General features: G+C 42.4%; 1 protein-coding gene across 9 annotated transcripts in view; it reads left to right on the top strand.

Moving 5' to 3' along the window:
- Positions 1-236: 236 nt before the first annotated feature.
- The window catches only part of MTCL1 (microtubule crosslinking factor 1), a 110,320-nt gene continuing 88,452 nt past the window's right edge, over positions 237-22,104 (top strand). For 7 of the 9 annotated variants that reach the window (XM_062632978.1, XM_062632981.1, XM_062632982.1 and 4 more), the window contains exons 1-3: positions 239-703; positions 11,010-11,234; positions 12,747-12,905. In XM_062632978.1, coding sequence (XP_062488962.1) covers positions 11,037-11,234; positions 12,747-12,905 — 357 coding nt within the window. In that variant the 5' untranslated portion in view covers positions 239-703; positions 11,010-11,036. Of the gene's footprint in view, positions 704-11,009; positions 11,235-12,746; positions 12,906-22,104 lie in introns of all 9 variants that reach the window. The other 2 variants (XM_062632983.1, XM_062632984.1) reach the window with 2 other exon arrangements.

A 22,104-nucleotide genomic window follows, 5' to 3' on the forward strand; every position in this document is an offset into this window, starting at 1 on the left:
TGCCGCCGTTGCCGCCAAGCCACCGCCCGCCCCTCCCAAGTCCCCTGGCCTCCCCGGCCGGGCACCCCCATCGCCGCACCCGGGAGCCCACCAGCCGGCCGCAGGGCTGCTGGCGGCGCCGGGCCGCCTCTCCCGCCGCCCCGCCGCCACGGGGTGTAAGGCCGCCGCTGCCGCCGTCGCCGCCGCGGGCAGGGCGGGTGCCAAGGCCGCCCCTTGCGCCAAGCGGGCTGCCCGTGGGCCGGAGCCGGGCCCCGGGGGTCGGGGCGGGGGGCGGCAGCCCAGTGGCGAAGCGGCCCCGCCGCCCGGCAAGGGCAGGAAGGGGAAGCGGGGCGCCGCGGCGGGCAGCGGCCATGCGGCAGCGGCGCTGGCCCGGGTGGGCCACACGGACAGCAGCTCCGATCTCTCCGACTGCCCCTCCGAGCCGCTCTCCGATGAGCAGCGTCTGGCTCCGGCCGCCAGCAGCGACGCCGAATCCGGCACTGGTTCCAGCGACCGTGAGCCGCCCGCCGCTCAGCCCGCCGCAGAGCCGACCCGCACCGGTGCCGGCCGCGGAGCCCCGCCGACCACCCGACCCAGCGGGGATCCGCTGCCCGCGCCCTCGGGGGGAGGACGAGTCCCGAGCCGCGGGGAGCCGCCGCCGGCCGCCCCTGAGGAGTTGCAGCGGGAGGTGGAGGAGCTGCGCTCGGAGAACGAGTACCTCAAGGTGAGCATCGCCCGCGGAGCCCGGCGTTGGCGGGTCCTCGCCCTGGGAAGGGGAGGAAATGGGGAAGCAGCGGTAGAGGCGCAGCTCTCTCCTGGCCGGGACTATAGGGTCCGCGCTGGGGTTGGCGAGTGCATACGCGCAGCCTGAAAACACCTCCCGTAGGACCCCCCGCGCCACCCCTGCCAGACCAAATGGCCAACTTCACCCGCGGGAGAGAAATAGGGGCAGGGAGAGCCCGCCGGGGGCCTCAGCGCTTCCCCCCAGAGCGAGACAGGGCACCACTTAAGGGCAGACACGGTGCTTCAGCGTGGGATCACGGCTCCCGGTAAAGCCCGGTTAGTGGAGGCTGGATGAACCCAAATGCAGTGCAACATGTGCTGTGTAGCAACACTGCGTTTGGTTGACGTGGTGGTAGCTCAGCAAACCCCAACTCTTTCTGAAGCGCCGCAATCACTGCACTGGTTAGCAAGACCTTGCTTTCCAGGAACTGTTTTCCTCAGTACCACCCTTTAAGACAAGCCAAAGAAACTGGTTTGCTCCTTTGCTGTGTAAGGAGTGACAGGTTTATGTTGTCTGTTTGTTGTGTTGCTTTATCACTGGGAAGCGAAGCCACTCATTGTGAAGTACTAATGGAATAACAGAGCAGCAATGAAAGGTGTCATTGCATCCTTGTGCAGGTCGAAAAGTACAGCTATATGCATTCATCCTTGGAGAAACAGGAAAGCTAAATGCAGGCGTGCACTGAGCTGGGTTGACCTGTGGGAACCTCTAGTTGGACTTGCACTTACAATCTGATCTTTTGGCACAGTGAAGAGGTTGCGTCCATAAAGATCTATAAATAAGATAAGCTGAGATAATTGTATAACCACATCTACTGTACCATTTGACTCTTGCTAGTGAGAACAATCTTTCTTCCCTGATGTTGGAAACACCTGGTTGTTAAGCAAAATGACGGTGGAAATCCATGGGAGTTTTCTTGGATAAGGACTGGAGCTGGGCTTAACCTTGGGAGGGAAGGGTGGTAAAGATACAAACTGGGCTTGTTAAGGGCTTCTGACTAAGGAACAAGAAACAGTGTTCAGTGTAGCAAAAGGTTAACAGTGGGGGTGCTGCAAGCTTCTTTGCTGGGTCTGGTGCTGCTTAATGAAGTGGGAAAAGGAATGAGCAATGATACAGCAAAATTTGCAGATGGCATTAAGGCTTTTCTGTCTTAACTCAAGCCTAGAAAAGATCAGACAGAACTTAATTGTAGACTTGACCCCTGAGAAGTGGGTGAAAAATCAAGGCAGAAGACGAGAAATAAATCTCGGTACTGAAAATTTAAAGCACTTGGAGAGGACCGAGTATGCACTTTTCTGGGTTTTAAATGTGTTGTGTTAACTCAGGAGCATAATGAGAAAAGGAGCAATGAATATCTCTGCTCAGTGTGACACTGCAGGCAAAAATATGTTAGATTTCAGTGGGAAATGAATGTTATTCTTTGAATAACAAAGACAGTTATAATGTATCTGTAGCTGTTACACAGATCGATAAGTATACCTGAAATACTGTGGGCACTTCTGGTCACCTATGAAAGAATAACCCAGAACTAGAACAATAAAAATTATTGGCACATTGCAAAGCTTTTTTACAGCACTTATTGGATGGAAAACTCTGGGGTGTGTTAGGTAAACGTAATAGTCTATAAAATGCTGAGCAGCAGAGAAAGCCTTTATCAGAAGCTTCTGTTTTACTCGACAGCCCAGAAAGAAGAGATGTAATGAAGTCACAACTGGTAAAAGTATTGAACTGGTATTGCTTTTTAAGGAGTAGGTGAACTGACATTGCTACTAGAAGTCATAGAGACCAGAAGCCCAGGAGCATCTCTTTGCATTACAGGATTTGCACAATTACAGTACTTTAACCTATTATGAAGAGTGTTTAAGCTTCTTGTTTCATATTTAAAGTAATTTTTAACTATAGGAAACTGAAAAAAATAGAGTGTGTCTGAATTGTCTAGGACCAGCCACTGTTAGGGTGTCTCACCTGAGGGACTTTCTGATCACAGGACCTGACTGATATTGACAAGTCATAGAATCATAGAATGGTTTGGGTAGGAATATACCTTAAAAAGCATCTAGTTCCAGCCCCCGGCATGGGCAGGGACATCCCCCACTAGAAAAAATTTTATTCTACGTAGTTTCAGGCTTCTCACCCTGTGCAACAGTGCCTTCAGGTCTTTCACCTTGAGGTCTTCATCATCTACAACAGATGTGTCCCAATCCTTCTTTGATTTGGACTATCACTTTTTTGGGCTACAAGTAGTTCTGAGACCAGTAGGATACTACAGACTGGTTTCCTGGACCTCTGTGTCTCAGCTGACTTCTAGTGGGCTTGTCCTGCTGCCTTGAAAACCAGCTGGCACTGTCATCTCTTCTGAGTGGAATGAGTGCATGGTCTGTCTGCTCTCCTTGGCCACCTGGGTGCACGAAGTCCTAACAGTTCTGCTCCTCTCTCAAAATGTTTGGAAACAACCCAGTGGTGTCGAAGTTATCAGGAGGATTCCCAAACTTCATTTTCCTTTTCTGGGGAAACCTATAAAAACCTTCTGCAAATTAAAACCACAGCATTGCCCAAGTTTACTTGTGGGTTTGTTCCTCGTGTTTTTTACAGTGCAGTTCTCTAGTTTGCTGTTAGAGTTTTGTTTCCCCTTTAACTGGAGGGGTATAAGGGATAACAGGGAGGCTGTCAGCTGTCAATAGACATATAATGAGATAAATCCCAGAAGAAACTGTTAATTTCCTGAGCATAGCCATATGCTGAGTTTTTTTTGTTTTCACATGCCCTTATCCTCTCTGCAGCTGGAGTGCAACTGTAAATGCACACGATTTTAAAGCCTGTTTCAGGGAAATTTATGCTTCACATAGGAAGCTCTTTCATCTGTCTGGAGCATAGGTTGTAGAACCTTGTGTGTGTATACACACACACAGAGACTTAGTGCTAAAGATTACTGGAGATTAAAGGGCTACCAGAAAAACAAACCAGTTGCTAGTTTTTCTTTCTCATCAAGAAGTTCTAGAAGGTCTCCCGGAATGCTGAATGGAAGCTTTTGCAGGGCAAACTGTTGGTGATGCAAGCATCTCAGACTTCATGTCCTGTGAGCTAGATCTCAACCTGATATCAAGTTACTACCTTATGTATTTCCAGGAACTTTGATTTTGCCCTAGATGAGACTTTGGCTCCAGCAGTGGCTAACTATCAATAAAGTTGAGCTTGTAAGTGAAATGGCTGAGGAGACATGTTTACATTGGCAAGTGTCTCTTCTACTGCTTCTGCAAGAGCTCGTCATTGATTTCACTTTCATATATTTCTTGTGTAACCTCATTTGAGCTACCTGTGGGGAAGACTGTAATCCTACAGTAGCATTTAAAAGGTATTGCTTATTTGTTGATGTGCAAGAGGAATTATGTTGTGGAGCCAGGAGGTCATCAGTAAGTGCTAGTGGAAGGTGAAGTTTTAATTATTACTCCTCAGTACTGTTAGTAATAGCAAAATACAACCCACACAGGTGGTTGTTTTTCAGGATTACTTCAAAGTGTCCGGCATGTGGAGAAGCGTCTTGCACTGTGCAAGTCCTTGGGAAACTTTGAAAGAAGCTCTTTGTGGTGTAGAGCCCTCTAAAGGATAAGGGATCCTAAGGAAGAGGGCCCAAATTTTAGCAATTTTCTAAATTCAGCAATTTTAGCAATTGCATTGTATTTCTTGGCATCCTTGAAACTGTAGGTCTTCAAGTCTGTAGGCTTGAGATGAGCTCATGAGGAGTAATAGCACCATTTCTTTTGTTAACCTGCAGGGAGTTGTGTATGTCAACGGGTTTTGCAGGGCAAAAATCATGTGAAGTGATGGGACCAATTTTTTTCCATTTAGCAAGGGTTAGCGGGGTTAGCAAAACAAAGCTCACTCTTCATCTCTGCCTGACAAGCTGCTATTCCCACCTGGTGACTGATGGTCCCAAAGAGAATGGAGGTGATAACCCTGCCTGGGGTAGAAAACCCATGTGGCTGGGCCCAGCTGGAGGGGACAGTCAGCTGTTGGAGGGAGATGTCACTTTGGGGAAGAATAGCAAGGCAGTGTGCCTTGTTAGCTCCAGCTGTGTCCCTGTCAACCCCAGTGCTGCCTGAGGGGGTTTAGCTGCGTGATGCACTGGGCAATAGTTTCTCTCGGTGGGCCTAAATAGATTATATCAGTGTTGCACCAGCCAGACAACTGCTTAAACGGCTTCAGCCGCCACAGTTGAGGAAGTGTGTTTGAAACAATGCCGGGGCTAATGCTTGAATGAAGCAGAAAAGCTGCCAGATGCTGCTCTTGCTCTCGGATCCTACACGCTTAAACCAGCCCTGATGTTAACAGGTGCTTGTGGTCCTGTGATTTTTTTTTTTTTTTCAGTTTTTGTTTTGTGCACAAGCTTCAAACACTGTTAGGTCGGTGTGTGACTTGTAAAGTAGTTTGGCTTGAGAGCTAAACAATAACATCAGTGGCCCAGGGGCTTTAGGTTTGTTAACATACTTTGCAAGAGGCAAAAATAATAGTTACTTCCTTCTTCCCAGACAAAGCTGTTTAGAGCGTATTTATCTGTACTGCAATTCTGCCATAAAGTGATATGGGGGATGTGTTTATTCCTTAGCAGCAGCATCTCCTACATATAGACAGTTTGAGGTGTTTAAAATACAAAACCAGAGATTATGTAAAATCACAGTTCATGAATCTCTGCTTTATCAAGGACTTTCTAGAAGTTCTGGGTTCGCCAGAGCAATAGCAGCTACCCATTGTAATTTCCACCACTCCTCCCTTCCTCAGTCTACTCTCATATCATTGAATGTATATTGAACTTCTTTCTATTTTAAAAAAGTAGTAGTGGCATAATTATAAATATGACTATTGGCTAAATGAATAAATACTTCTATGTTTTACATAAACAGTTGAATTTCATCCTTCATTTGCATTTTCTTAAATACTGTACATTTTATTGGTTTGTATGTTTTTGTCATCCTAGCTGGCAGATATTTCCAAGTTAGTATTTAACTGATGCATTCTAATTCATAGGAGGCGTAAAATTTTCAGTTTGCTAATGTGCATAACTGTAAATGCATAATAATGAATTCAGTATCCATACATTTTTTATGCTATTCACACTCTGCGTTAAGAGCTTTTTCTGTATTGGCCAGTAATTCAGCTTGGTGGGGGTAGATAAGCAGGCTGACCTAGAGGTGCTGATGCCCTTACTCCTGCTTTTATATGTAGTTTAGGGGTCTTTGGATTGTTTTTATTCTGCCCCATTAAATGGAATATACCTATTCTACATGTGTTTTATAGCTGTTCAGAGGACTCAAGAGAGTGGAGCACATTCAGTACACCCCTGGAGTGTAGGTCTCTCTTCTACCAGAACCAGAAGGAATCTGGTTCTTGCATGCTCTGTGGGCTGAATGGCTGTGTAGTTGGTGGGGATAACTGGAAAATTTACTTTCAAACCTCATTACGTATCTCAGCCAGGCTGGCTGGGTAGACACAGCCCATCAGTTGTACAAGTATGCCTGGTTGTTTCAGTGGGAATGACTCATGAGTATGGGTTACTTAGTGTAATGGCTGTATGACCTGACTCTTTCTCTCTCTCTCTTCCTCCCTCACTCTCTCTCCCTTTTTTTTTCCTTTCCAGAATCCTGAACAAGGCATATTCCTATAATTTACCCTTCATTACACTTCATTATAAATTAAATCCATAATAAACAAGTATGACATCACTAAAGGTATTAATAAGATAATGGCTTCTCTTCTGACAGGCAAGTCTTCAATTTGCACAGCACAGATGTGAAATGACACCATCAGTATGTATTTGGGCTATGCTGTGATGTAAGCTGCACACAGGCTTTCCCCTTTCAGCCGATTCACCTTGGCTTTTTACATTGACAGGCAAACAGTGAATCCTATGTCTGTTGCCTTTGCACTGACATCTAGGGGAATCCTGCGAATGGATCAGTTGCCCTGTGTTCATACAGTCACCCTGTGAATCTCAGATGAGTGATCTCTATTACACCCCAAATAGCAGACCTCTAGGAAGTCATTTGGGCCAAGTATCTGAAACTGTAAGTGGTTAGACTCAGGAGAAACTTAGATTTCTACTGCAAATTTGGGAAAAGCTGTCAGTTAGAAGGTTGTTTTCTTTCCTATTCTTCTATTTGTTCTTTCTGATGACCAGGGTGACATCTGGAAAGCAAAGCAGTTTAGCTTTTTCCTAAACAATATTCCAGGACACTCTGCATGCTGCTGTTCTTACTGAAAGTAATAGTGTAATTACCATTAAATTAAAAGGGATCAAGAGGAGGCTCTCATCCGCTACAGGAATGTATGGCAAAATGAAGCTTCTTATGCCTGCACTTAACCTCTCAGTTTCAATTGCCACTTTGGAATGCTGCAGCAGGTCCTCCATGTTTAAAGAAGGGAGCAGGCTCTTGTTTTTTTTAGGTACACAAAGAGGGATGGCTGCTTTCTTACTTGTTTGGTTTAATTACTTTTAAGTGCCTATTCTGATCTCTTTCTTCAGTTTTACAATATTAAAATCCATTGTATGAAGCACAATACCTCCTGAGAGAGACCTTTAATTCTTACTCACAATAATCATAGTAATACGAGCAATACATTTTAATGAAGTCAGGGGTTGGGTTTATCTAGTGTTTCCAACCACCTCACAGCCAAAGCATCTCTTTTTTTTTTTTTTTTTGCAAACTACTAAGTTTGGTATTTTCAAGGTTCTGATTTACCTTCAATTTCTCTAATGACTGGTATGTTTTCCTTCAAAGAGGCAGGTTTGCAAGTTTAGTAAGTAGGACCATCATAGTGTCAGTTGTAATTTCTACTTCTCTGAGTCTTCAACCTATCTTCCTCTGTTTTGTGTGTGCTCATCACTTCAGAAGAGGAGTTTAAGGTGTTCTGGTTTTATAGGTGTAACCGTAACAGCTCTGACTTAGATGATGCTAACTCAAGGTTTCAGCATCTACAGCAGACTCACAAGTACCTTCCAAGGAGAACAAGCTGTTATGAACTGGAAGCATCTACAACCTTGCCAGTGGTTTTGTGGCCTGTATCAAGAGCAAGATTATATCTTTACTACAACTAGTAAAATATTATCCCAGCATCCATAATTGTGTGCTGTCATACAAAATCTGAGTCACGTATTCTTTTCCTCTATTTTGGTGTTTAGAAGGTGACATGCTCCTGTATATATATTTTAATACATAGAAATGAGACTTCATCTTGCTACTCATCTGTCCCATTTGGGTTTGTTTTCCCTGGACTGAGCCAACTATGTAGGTGCAAGCCCCAGGCAGTGCAGTAACACAACAGAAAGTGGGACTGTATGGTGAAGTTTCCACTTCTTAGACACCCAAAATGTCTGTGCCTGCATTGTTTTTGCGTATATGTTGCCATGTTCTAAAGCTCATCCAAAGGGTGCTGTATTCCTAACTACAAGGTCTGGGACACAGTCCCATTTCCATATGGAAGTTTTGGGAGCAGAGAAAAAACTTGAGTTTTTTTTATCTAAAGAAAATAATTTATCTGCAAAATTACACTAGAGAAAAGCAAGCTATGTTATTTATAAGCAAAACCAGAGGCAAGAATAGCAATAAAAAATCACACACTTGCAAAATCAGAGTTGTGCTGTTGAGGGAGACTGAGAAAACTTCAGGTTTTCTGAAGGTAAAAGACAGGCCTATTCCTGAAAAACAGCTCATGCCAATGCTTGCAGCTTTTGTGGAGCTACTTTGGAGAGAGGAAAGACATTGGATTCAAGTCTCCAATGGAGGCAGGGTGACTCTTAAGGCTGGGAGAGCTCCCATGCCTGCTGAAAGAATCTGGGAATATAATTTTCACTGGGATGACTGTTTCAGGGATTGGGTGGTTTAAAATGCTGTGACTTTCACTTCCCAAATTTGGTTGTAATAAATGCTTTGAAGTCAAATATTGTACATTATTTGTCTTTAGAAACCAACTGTATTTTACTAATAAGTATATAGATAAGAAGAAAGTTAGAGTTGAGCAGTAACATTAGAGTTGCTTTTTGCAGGCCACTTAATACATGAAAGCTACTGCTTAGTTTTTAAATAGAAACATCAGATTATAACCAGATCCCACTAATTTGTTGATGCCTGATATTTTTCTTTGTGGGTTTGTGTTTCAAATTCTCAATTTACAAGCAAATTATTAATCTAACATCAGCATTCTGAAGATGATATTAAAAAGTTAATTGAACTTAAATTTAGTTCAGGTAGATTCAACTCCCGAGTCTGCAGACAACCCTAAGGAATAACTTTGGTCCTGTTCATCCCAGAGGGCTGTATTAGCTCTGACAGGTAAAGACTGTACTTTTGGTATGAGTACCTTAGCCAAAATACCTAGCTCATAAACTGGTAACACAAAAGTGTATTCCTTTTCTTAAGTTCAAAAGCCACTGCCACTATCTAATCAGTTTCTATCAGCTTACTGGGGAATAACCCTTTTGCTTCTCCATCCACGTAAATATCTTACTCGTGCAGCTCTCCCAGGGAGACTGTGGGACAGGATGCCCCTACAGCTGAAATCTGAATATACTGGGAATGTATAATGATATAGTGTGCTTGTGAGAAAAAATGTCTTTTCTTTTTTGGGGAGAACTCTGTAGAGCCCTGAGACGGCTGTACTGGTGGAGCAAAGCCTCGCTGCTGAGTCCAGAGTGGTCATTTTGGAAATAACAAGCTTTGTGCTTACCTAAAATTTGACTCATGCTGGCTCAACTAACTGAAGTTAAAATATAGCTGTATATATACTTGTCTTTTTATACGTGGATGGGATTTTGGTCAGAATAACACTGTAATTCTAACATAACCATGCTAACAATGCTAAAGAAGTTTAACAAGTCTTCCTTTGGTCAGGACTCTGCTCAGAGAGAAGATCTGTCCCTCAGTTACTAAAGCTTCAGTGGAGCAAGATGAATACAGGCAGAAGCATGACTATCCATCAGTTAGGACACGGGAAGGGGGAATGGTTGAGAGGACTACCAGGGGGATGCAGGCAGACATGTTCATGGAGAGACTGGACAGGGATGGTCCAGCCTCGGTGGGAGCTTTGTCAAGGGAACTAACCCCATAGCAGTGCCTTCTCCATCCAATACAAGTGTGAAATATTCTCCAGCCATCCTTGGTATTTCAAGTGTCATTTATATATCTAAAGTGAGGTGAAGATGCAGCTAGCCCTGGTGCAAGTTCTTCTGTAGACTTATTCAAACCATGTTTTGCACAGAAAATTTGTTTTTTATAATTTCAAATGCAATTTTGAAGAAAACAATTAAAAAATTAATAGTTAATTTCAAATATTCTTGTCCTGTCTCTTGATTATTTTTTTACCCCCAACTTAGTTCAGAGTTAGTAAAGTCAGAGTTTTTGTGTCATGCAGTAGTTTAACGGCTTGTACCTTTGGGCTTGGAAGACCTTTATAAGAGTTTTAGCTTTGGAGCTTCAGTCATGCACAGATTAAACAAATGGGAATGATAGAGCTTATCCTCTTCAGCCATAAATCTTTAAATCTGACTTTAGAGAGCATGTGCTGTTCATGGTATGATGTAAAACTGGGGCAGTTCCTGATGCCCAGAAAAGAATGACCAGGTTATTCCCAGGGGCACAGGTTTAATTTTGTCCTGGTGGTCCTGTTATTGAAATGTGCGTGCATGCAACAGAATCCCAGTTTCTTCCACACCCAGCCCATCTGTCACTAAGCATGTTCATGGTTCTAGGCTCAGATGGGACAGCATTTTCATGTGGAGCAGTTTGGTATTTGGTATAAAGATTCGTTCAAGTTTTCAAGGGACAACTTCGTTTTCAGGAAGTGCTGGCTGTTAAAAGAGACATCACATAGAGATGCTGATGTAGCTGGTTAAATAGGTTTACTGTAGTCTAAATAATATGCATTTCATATGTATATAAATAATATGCAAATTCAGATATGTATGTTTTAATTAGAGATAGTAAAATGAAGGTGTCACCAGTTTCAGGAGACAGATAAGCATATGTTCTGTTTTTAAATATTAAAGCAATGGTAAGAAATACAACAAATATTCATTAATTTAGTTCAGCATAATTAGTCAACGTTGGGATAAAACTTCTCTTCCTGTGACTTCTGGAGCTGCATGTTTCATTCTGTATCCCTTCATTAATATGGTATCCTAGCAAGCATGTTTCCTATTTTGCTCCCATGGGTGAGATTTAGAGGTATGATGGAGAACTGTTTTGACTTCCCACAGGATGAGCTGGATGAACTTCGGGCTGAAATGGAAGAAATGCGTGATAGCTATTTAGAGGAAGATGTTTACCAGCTGCAGGAGCTCCGGCGGGAGCTGGACCGGGCAAACAAGAATTGCCGCATTCTGCAGTATCGTCTCAGGAAAGCAGAACAGAAAAGCTTGAAAGTTGCACAAACAGGCCATGTGGATGGAGAGCTCATTAGGAGCCTGGAACAAGATTTAAAGGTGGGTGAGAGATTCATATTCATAGTGAAAGAGAACAGACCAGAATGTGGCTCCCTGCAATGGAAGGGATGGTGACACATGAAACAGGCAATAGCTCTCCCAGTGTCAGGACCAATTTCCTTCTTGCGTGGTAGAGAACAGATATTCAGCTTATCATCCTAAAAAAATGTGTTAGTGAGTAAAAAAACATGTGCTTAGATTCAGAATGAAAGAAATGCTGTCAAGTTACATTTGTGCATTTGAAAGATTAAAAGGGTCTTGTTTCATTAGTTTCACGGAAAACCTTAGCTTTGCAAAACTGTGTAAAAAAACTTCATATGCTTTTCCCAATTCATGTTCTTTCCTTCCTTTTCACTTCTTGCTTAGGCTAAGTAACTGGAAAGTAAACCTAGTCAAAGTTGCATTTCTTAGTGCCTCGTAACAGGAACAGACTGTTAACAGTACTTTAGCAAGGCAGATAGAGAATCAAAATACTTTTTCACATAAAACCACAAATTCCTGTAAAAAGACTTCAGAAAACTGAAACAGTTTTTATGTTTTTTTCAGAAATGTTTCCATCAAGGCTAAGCTTTGCATAGGCACAATGCTTATCTGGCTTTACTCATCTTTCTTAATATTGCTATCCTGTAGCTCTCTTGAAAATATCTTCTGTAGGGAGGGACTGCTTACCACTAGAATTACTAAACATTTTGTACTTAAAAATGCAAAACATGAAACCTTTGAAACTGGAATGATTGGTTCCCAGCAGTGGAAATAAGAATGACATACCAAGTCATCAAACGTTTCAAAGTGTCAGAACTAGTTTTCTCTTTTATGATAGAAAACAGTGATAACCTTGTAATAATAGAAATGATATATTACTCAGTAAAAATTTTGTACATAGATTCGAATGAAAGAGATATTGAGGGTTTTTAGTTTGTTTGGTTTGGTTTTGCTGACTTCTTGTAATTCAGTAATTCATCATTTTGCTTGATGAATCACCTTCCCAAAAGTTTTTTGAGTAAATATTTATTCTTGTTAGGCTGGACTCAGAAAACCTAAGCTAGCATGTATTTCTATGCTTTCATATCACTCTTGCTCAGATGTGGCTGCAGCTAGAGCAGCAAATTTCAGTGGATGAAACTGCTGCATGCATGTGGCTTTGATCAATGGCCTGTCAACTTTACAGCACAATTCCTTGTCTTTTGTTTTATCGACATGATATGCTAGAACTTTGATGGGAAGCCTTGGTATCTGCTTGTTTCCTCCTGCTGTTCATGACATTGCCTTAGCATAATGTGGAGAGGGAGGTGGAGACAGGTAATCAAATATATTTTCAATTCGGATTTCTTTATTAGAAATGAATATCCATTTTGGTACTTGGAAGGCTTGGAGCTTTTCATCAACAGTCTCATAATTGAATTAAAAATCTCTCAGCTGTCTAGGGCTGTAATATGCTTCCTGTTGTAGGAGACATACTGTAGCTGTTGCTCCTCATGGATCCTCTTCATGTGTTTGTGCTCTTCTGACCAGGTAGCCAAAGATGTCTCTGTCAGACTGCACCATGAGCTGGAGAGTGTGGAGGAGAAACGTGTTAAAGCAGAAGATGAAAACGAAATCCTTCGGCAGCAAATCATTGAGGTGGAGGTATCCAAGCAGACACTGCAAAATGAGCTAGACAAGTTAAAAGAGGTAAGCAGTAGTCAGGGAAGCCATGCAGATTAGTGTTGCTGGGTAAAATGGGAAATTCGACACACAGGCATCTTAGACTAATTCTTAAATGAAATGCTTGCTGATATGCTTGTACAATTGCCAAAAAGGTGTCCTTTGCTATTTGTCCCAAGTGGGTTGGTAATTTAGAAGGAATAGAGAGTTAGATGAGCAGTGCTGGGGCTTTTGTCCAGGGCTTCTCACAGGGCTTCTGTCCCATTTTAAACTGGCTTCTTAAAGCCTCTTTTCCTACTGGAGTAAAACTGTCTTTCATTTGACTCCAGCTACCTCTGACTCTCGTTTACACAAACTGGGGCCTCTACCTATTTGAGAGTCAAATGAGATATGCATGACTTCTCTCTGAGAGATGGTTCAGATAGGCAAGCTGTTGTTTTGGCTAGTGCTCTTCAATGGTGACAGTGGGGGCCATCAACAAGAGCTAGGCAGCAGGAATGTGGTCTGTAATGTATAAATAACATTGCCCTTCAGGCACAGAGATGCTCTCTGTTGAGAAAAGAGATCATTTCAATTGGAGCTGACACACAGTCATACTGGGTGAAGTAATGATCCTTGGAAGCAAGTGAGTTGAGGAGCAGGGATCAGTAAAGGAAGCCAGATACTAATGGTGGCTCTTTACCAGAGCTCATATCCCAGTCTGTAATGGTATTTCCGTTCTTTTAATAGTATAGCAGCCTTTGCTCTGTTTTGAACCAGGTTGTGATAGAGCATTTAAACATAGTGAGGTAAGGCATTTATCCTCTGAGCCCTGGTCAGATTTAGAGAGGTGGTGCAACTGTGCATTGTTTTAATCTTTCAAACATTGCTTGCAAGTCAACTGGTGCAATGCCTGACTCAGTTTTATAAGGACAACCCCTATTTAATTTCTCTATGTGTTTGGGTTGTGGGTGCAGCATAAGAGTTTTGAAGCATTTGTGCCTAACAAGGCAGATCATCAGCCGGTGTAGATATCAGTGTTTCTTATATATTACTTAGGAGCCTGACAAAAAAGATAAAGTCTGCATGGTGTTTTGCTATTCTTATTTCTCAATGTTATTTGTGAATGCTGTGCTTAATGGACATGATACCATGTTACAGGGTCTATAGTCTAAATTCCATACAAAAATACTGTGCCATCAGCTACCCAATATATTGCTTGCTGATTAATACCCAGGTCCACTAGATACTGCTTAATAATCTTTAAGCAGGTTGAAGAACTAAATTGTGGGTGAGCAGTGTGAAAGAAACTGGTCTAGCAGTGCCAGAGTCCCAATCTAGCTCTAAACATGCTGAATTTACCCTGCTTCTTAGATTGCTTCAGCCTAGCAGGACAGGGATGCCCAACTGTCTCTGCTGCATTACAAGTCAAAGTGAATCTACCCTTACTTTGGAAGTAGACTTTGCCCTGTAAGAGCAAAGGCTGGACAGAAGATAGGGTAAGGGGGAGATGACAGGTAGAATGATGGTATGTGTTTATGCTGATCTGGAGGCATAGCAGGGCATAAGATGCAGTAGCAGTAGTAGAGATAGTCTGGTTTTTCATAGCATGAGTGGTGATTTCTCTGGGAGTCAGAATTTCAAGGGGTCACAGTAACTGAGAAGACTGAGGTTTGGGTCCTCAGCAGGTCACACGAGGACAGATGAGCAAAAAGGTGGAGAAACACAGTGATATGAGTGCCAGATAAGTATGTGTTTGTAATGTTGTTGACATTGTTGGGGGGGGGGGAATCTTGCCTCAAGATGTATTCAAGTAACTACCAGAAGCAGTGCCTCTTTAGAAGCATTTAATGTGTACAAAGCTTGAAAGGAATGATGTATTCAAGCTTTATATACTACCAGAAGCAATGCCTCTTTAGAAGCATTTAATGTGTACAAAGCTTGAAAGGAATGTACCCTCTGATACAGCCCACTGTCACCAGAGCTCATTTTCTGTAATTATAGAATTACCATAGAATGATTTGGGTTGGAAGAGACCTTGAAGTTCATCAAGTTGCAACCCTCCTTGCCAGGCCAGGGACACCTTTCACTAGATCAGGATGCTCAAAGCCCTGTCTAACCTGGCCTTGAGCACTGCCAGGGATGGGGCAGCCACAGCTTCTCTGGGCAACCTGTGACAGTGCCTCACCACCCTTACAATAAAGAATTTCTTCCTAATATCTAATCTAAATCTACCCTCTTTCAGTTTAAAGCCGTTACCCCTTTGTCCTGTCCACACATGCCCTTGTAAAAAGTCCTTCTCCAGCTTTCTCATAGCCCCCCTTCAGATACTGGAAGGCTGCTATAAGGTCTCTCTGGAGCCTTCTCTTCTCCAGGCTGAAGAAGCCCAATTCTCTCAGCCTGTCTTCATACAGCCTCTGGACTTGCTCCAACAGGTCCACGTCCCTCTTGTTGGGGTCCCCAGAGCTGGACACAGTGCTCCTGGTGAGGTGTTGTGAGAGCAAAGTAGATGGAGATAACCACCTTCCTTGTCCTGCTGGTCACACTCCTTTTGATGCAGCCCAGCACATGGTTGGGTTTCTGGGCTGCAATCTCACACTGCCTGCTTATGTTGTGCTTCTAACCAACCAGCATCCCCAAGTCCTTCTGTGCGCTGCTCTCAATCCATTCTCTGCCCTTCCTGTGTTTGTGCTTGGGATTGCCCCAACCCAGGTGCAGGGTCTTGCACTTGGCCTATCCTTGACTGTTCTCAGTTCTTCTCTGTATCATCATCTGATCAACAAAAAGATTTTCTCACATCTGCATTCATGTTCATTGCTTCATTCAATGCTAATTTCTGCTTTGTCCTGTATACAATTCCCTCAGGTCCAGTTTCTCGCTGCAGTGGATGGCATATATGTTGATAATGTATTTTGCATGCTGAAATATCTTTAAGAATTGTACACATCTCTGAAAACACTCTTTCTTTAGAGCCACCTTAGTTTTGTATCAGAATCTTTTGAGGAATTTCTAATGTTTACAGTGTTTAGTGCTGTTATATAGTCTTTCACCCCAGTACTTGTTTTGATCTCCGGTGATACTTTCACCAGGTTTTTTGTGTGTGTGTGTGTGTGAAGTATGTACAGGTTGCTCTGTCTAAATAAAATTCTTATTCCCTTATAAAAAGCCTTACAGTTTTAACTGGGAAATTAATTTACACCTCCTCCTGACCATGTAATTTCAAGTTGCTGTGTTAAGTACATATGAGGTAGGCTTTCTTCTTGTGCCACTGAATAACACTCCTCAGTGTATCTTGGCTTTGCAAATAAAAGAAGCAAAGTTACAACAAAGAGAAAGGATGACAAGAAGTCACCTGCCATGTCCTTCAGAGTGCTCTTATCTCCTACTGCTGTGTCATAGCTAATGTACTTTATTCCCCAGTCCCAGATGCTTCTGAATTTCCATTTGATGACATGCTTTCAGAAGCTTTTGCACTATCAAAACCACACCTAGACTCTTGTTCTCCTATCTGCCAGGTACTCCCCATCATCAAAATATTCTGTTTTTCAGATGTTTCAATAAGGAGCTCTCAAATCATCAGTGAGTCACTGCCAGGTTTTTAGGACAATGCCACCTCTTTCCTTTTTTTTTTTTTCTTCTCTTTATTCATAAGCATGCTCCATCCCTCCAGCCTTTTGCAGTATTTCCTATAGATGAGTTTTGAGCTAAGATACAACTGGTAAGGATTCTTAACCGGTGGTTGTGGATTTTATCCAATTCTGATGTCTTCCGGATAGACACTGTTGATGAATGTCTTCATCAACACTCCTGCATTCATTTTGCTTAATCATGCCACTCTGCTTCCTTTTTCTTAAAGTCCTCTTAGATGAAAGATAACACAGTGTTTTCCTTTCCCATAATGTTTTGTATTTTGGGTTTTTTTTCTTCACATCTTGTTTATCACAGTGTAGGTTCATCAGTCTGCTACTTTTGGCTGAAATACTTCCACTAATTCTTTTGAAGCTACTTCTTTCACAAGGTAATAATGTTTTCTGTCTGAATGTTTTTTAACCTTACTGACTGTACCAAGTTTTTCTGTTTCAGTCTTCCCAAACTGCTGCAGCAGTGTAGTTCATTGGGTTTGGGTTTGTTTTTTTCCCCCACAATTCTATTCACCTGCGTTTTCAGATTCTCTTTTTCAATTCTTCCTTTATTTTTTTTTTTTGGTGAACTTTTCAGCTGGTTTTGGGCTTCCCTCTGATGCTTTTTTTGTGGCATTCTCCGTCAAAGCTTCAGAGTTTTCCTACCACTGTGAACACTTCTTTGTAGCATATCCTTGCAAAACTGGGATATTTCTTAGAACTGTCCTTTCTAGGAATTTGCTAGGATTTTCTGTGACTTACCAAAGCTGTTTTTGCCTTATAGCTTTAGAAGCAAAGGCAATGTACCGTCACTGATTCAATAAGTACACATATCACTGCCAAGGCTTGCTTGCTTTTTTGTCTTGTTGTCTAGGTTATTAACATCTCCACTTGAGTCAATAAGAGAGAGGAAAAAACTGTTCCATCACTAACAGGTTACGTCAGCAACATCCCTGCAATTTTCCTCTTCTTAATATCTTAATTTAGGTCATGAAAAATAATTATGTATATTAAGAATTTAACGTGGTCAGCCAGCAAGCATTCAGGAAACTCTTTCCAAAGCTTCCTTTCTTTGCACCAATGCGACCGCCTTACCAGTTCTCTCCTTAGCAACACAGATCTACAAAACAGATCTTTCCTTAAAGGCTTGACAAAAACAAGTAGATTTTCTTTGAGATCTGAACATCTTCCACTCTAACCCATACCAAACAGCACTTCCTTGGAGACACCAGGGCATCCTTAAGGAACATCTTCCTTATATTTTCTCAGCAAAGAGAATTTACAACTAGATGATCTATCTTGAGTGTAAGTTTAAACCATGAAATAATGCTTGGCAAGTGTTGGGTGCCTTTATGTGTAGCGACCATAAATTCCCCTGCAGTTAATACCTCTCAGAGTAATTCTCTCTGTAATAACTCTTTACCTTGGGGAGAATAAACCATTTTTACTATTTACTGTAGCAGTATGCTGAGATAGCATGTGACCCTCTCCTGTTCCCCATGGGGAGAATGAGTGAGTCCATTGCATGTTTGCAGCCTGGGTTTGAAGTTGTGAGCCAGGGAAGAGAAAGAGACGTGGCCATGGCAGTGCTGACACTGCCTGGGAAGGGTAGTCCTGCCGGGCTGGACAAAGAGAGGGGAGGAATAGGGAGGGGAGGACAGGGTTAGCAGCTGCCAAAAGATTTTATGTGAATGCTATGAAATAGTTCAGTAAGAAGCAAATGAGAATGGTGTGACTGAAGAAGTGGAAGAAAGAGGCATTTACTGCTTGTGGGACAGCCATACCGAGCAGGTGACAGTCTCTACTGCTGCTGAAAGTAGAAGTACAGGAGGGGGAGCAACAGGAGGTGTTGCTTTCTCTCTTACAAGGACCTCTGGTGTGGCAGTGAACCTCCCCCCATGACACTGAGGTTTTCTTGGCCAGCTCCTAACTAGTTGAACTAATCTGTGCTTTAAATTCTCCGCAGTATTGGGAAAGTTAGAGGCATGAGTGCTGTTCTCTGGGCATGTTTATCTGGAAATCATTTCAAGTTGATGGAGGACCATGGCTGCAACTTCTGTTCACTGGTGTTTTTACAGAAAGGCAGAGGCAAAATGGGAAGGCAAGAAATACTGTTTCCATTCATTTCTGCATGAGAGGACAGAAGTTCAAGTCCACTGGCCGTTAGTAATATCTCTAGCACATCTATTTAGGATGCAGACTGAGATGAAAAGCAGTACGTACTGTAAATGGGCTTTCCCATGTTACCTATGGGCTTTTTAGGGCAGTGCCTTCTCTCAAGGCTCTTTCATCCAAGGCTTAATTGATAATGGGGATGCTGTCATGCCTGAGCTTCCCCTCTCCTTCTCTCCTACAGCTCCTGATTTTTGAGGCATAGCTCAAAATCTGCTGCTTTTAACAGTCAAAGTAATTTTTTGGTTAAAATATCTGTACTTTTTAACAGAGTAAAAAGATGCATTCAGATGCTTATAAAAACAATAGAAATGTGCGAGATGAGATCTTTCAAGCATATTATTTAGAGGCAAATTTTGTTCTCAAGTACATGTGTACTACTACACTTAACATCACTAGAAGTAGAGAGTGTTTTGGTGATAGAAGAATTTAGCTCTATAAACATAATAAAGCAAAAGGAAATTTGGAGGCTATTTCTTAGAGCTGAGCATGACAGTTTGAACATTTTAAGTAGGGCATAATCATGTAGCATGTGTAAAGTGTGATTATTCCAATCTGAAGTCACTTTTCCCTCTTTTCTCTTTGATATAAAGATATGGTGCAAAGTAATATACAAATGGCAAGGAAATTATTCTCGGTGAAAACATGCTTGTTTATAGAAAGTATTACCCATGTTTTCATAATGTTCTTTTGGGTGAAGTGGGTCTATACTGTGAAGAATCTGATTTTTGTGATATATGACTTTTTGTAGTTATCGATTTTAAATGATGGGAATTCACTGAGACTTGTCAGCTGTAGATTCAAATAGCATTAAAAGGGCTAAGCAAGATCACCATGTTTACTCAGTAACCTGCTTAGAAGTTACTGCTTGTGACAGTTGTAAGTAATGAAGTCTCGTGCAATAATCATCACTAAAACCATTAACTGAATCAAAGTTTTACCACAGCACCATTTTGTCTTCAGTATCTTTTTTTCATTGTGATAAATAATGAATTGGTACCTAAACCACAGTGAATGATTTATGGCATTTCAGGAGCTGTACAGATAGTGAAATGGTCTGCACAGCATTAGTACAGACAGGATGGAGGGAAGATGTGGGAATAGATCTCACTAGGCTCAAAATGTATAGCAGCTAAGAAGCAAACTCAGTAATATAATTACTTTTTTTCCTCCAAGAAATTTTATTATGTCTTATAATGCACTGTCCATGTTTCTTTTTAGAAATTTAAACCATAGAGTTAAACACACTTCCCTGAAATTTTCAAAGTGCTTTGTGCCAGTCTCTTATGCTTGTAAATGCTCCCCCCGGCCCCAAACAGTATCTGCATCTAAATTTGTGACTTACAAAATGAATTTTCACCAGGCTCCAGCTAGTCTTTACTCTCTAGATATTTGCTATTTGTCCACACTTACCAGCAGTAGTCTGACACTGCTTCCAAATCCTGTTAGAATGCTGGAAGTAGAGGGTTTTGAGAGAAAGTAATAGTGACTCTGCTGATCAGATCCAGAGTTTTATTTCATGCTGTTCTGTCACTTAGACTGGACGCAGCCTCTCAGCCCAGATGTGGGCTTCCTCTAACTCACCCACTTGCTCTCAAGTACTTTGGTGGACCTCAGGTAGCTTTTGCATATGGAGAAATTACGTTTAAGCAATGGCATTTTCAGGAGGATCAATGAGCTATCGTAGCTACATGGTTGTCCAAGTGCTGGTTAGGTATAAGGAAACCTTTCTGTAGGACCTGAAATGCCCCACTTCTAATGTGTTTTTCTTACTATACAGCAAAAGTCTTCCAGTAACTAAAAGACTGCTACTCTTTCAATAACAGCGACTGGCATGGAGATAACCTCCACAAAGCTCAAATTGTGTATCAGTCTCCCCATCCTCCACCCAGCTACCAAAAATAATTCTGCTGCCTGTCACGTGGGCTTCAGCAGTGACAGTGCAAACAAACTGTAACCTCTGTGACATCTGTGTAAAACTTCCATGGGAAAAAGATGGGCTTATTTTTTACTTTTTATTTTTCTTTCCCTTAATCTATGCACAGCATAATGAAAGGTTTTCTTCAGCAAGCCCTTGTGAAAAATTGGTAACAAATCCTTCAGGTGCTGTTTTGGGAGGAAAAATTGGGGCATGCTTTCCATATTCTAAATCATGATCCAACTGGAGTATAAGTCCTCAATGAAGTCAGTACACTTTGCTTTCCTTGCCAAGGTGTGGGCAAGACTTTGTTCCAGGGCAAGGAAATTTTCGCAGCATGCTGCTGTTCTGTGAGCAGAAACAGGGATTTAAAGCTGGAATATCCACAGCTGAATGTACAAGGAAGTTAATTAGCAATGTCCCTTGTCTTTCTGCTCTTTGGTGAAATTCAGATCAGACACCATCTGGCAACTGTTCACAAAGAAAGTGTCGTACAGTGCTTGGGGTGGAGATGGGTACCCAGGACATGATGGTTTCAGAGATGTCCTGTGATCTGCCCACCCTGCTCTCCTCCCAGGGCTCAGAGGAGCCAGCACAGATCATAAGTGAATCTGGCCTTAGGCATATCAGGGAGCTCCAGCTAAGGGAGAAAGGGTACATAAACCTATAAAAAAGGAAGCTGGCATTGCCAGCAAGCTCAGTGCCACCACTCTTGTGAGGCACAGCTTTCCTGCTGCCCTTTGGCTGGCTCACAGTGAGCAAGCGCCAACTGTTTTCATCTCACATCGCTGGTAATTTCATCCCAGAATCTGGAGCTCTGGGTAGTGGGATGGAAAAGAGGAAGATGCGGTCTCTCAGTGTGAGAAGAGGAGCTTTGTGAGATGCATGGTTTTTACCAGATTTCCCAGACTGCCTGTGGTTTTTGTTGTGGTGATATTGCGTGTAGGAATATGTGTCGCATAGGAGTATTGGCAACTATGGGACAGCACTGTCCAGAAATGCTTAGGCAAGTGAAAAAAAAGTCAGAGCTATTGATTTTTGTCCTTATTTTAAAGGGTTAATTGATTATTTCTCTTCTTGGATTAATTATTTACACGTGCTTCTCTAGCTCTGTTTTTAAGAGGACCTTATTGCACAGATAAGTTATGAATTATTAATGCTGCACCACTCAAGCTGTCAGAGGATGAATGAGGGAGAAAGTTCTGATGGTCTTGGCAAGTTCAGCGTTGCCACATGCTCCAGCGCTAGGTTTTCCCCTGCCCTATCCCCGGCATTGTGGCTCTGCCACCCAAAGCCTTACTGGCTGTCAGGCAGCCCAGCTTGGCAGTGCATCACATGTCCTCCAGATCTGCCAAGTAGTTCTCTGTTCCCCTGAAATGGAAAAATGGAGTTGGTCGGTGCAAGTAAGTCAAGAAAAGGATTTAAGTGGTAAAGAGGTGGAATTGAGCAGTTGTGAGCCTTCAAGCAACCTCAGATCAGCACATTTTGCACTTTTCTGTAAATAACCTGTTTCTTTTATGCCACAGATGAGGACACT

This window comes from Pezoporus occidentalis, unplaced genomic scaffold, assembly GCF_034315485.1.
Source record: "Pezoporus occidentalis ecotype Australia unplaced genomic scaffold, CSIRO_AGI_Poc_V1 ctg4, whole genome shotgun sequence".
NCBI classification, from domain to species: Eukaryota; Metazoa; Chordata; class Aves; order Psittaciformes; family Psittacidae; genus Pezoporus; species Pezoporus occidentalis.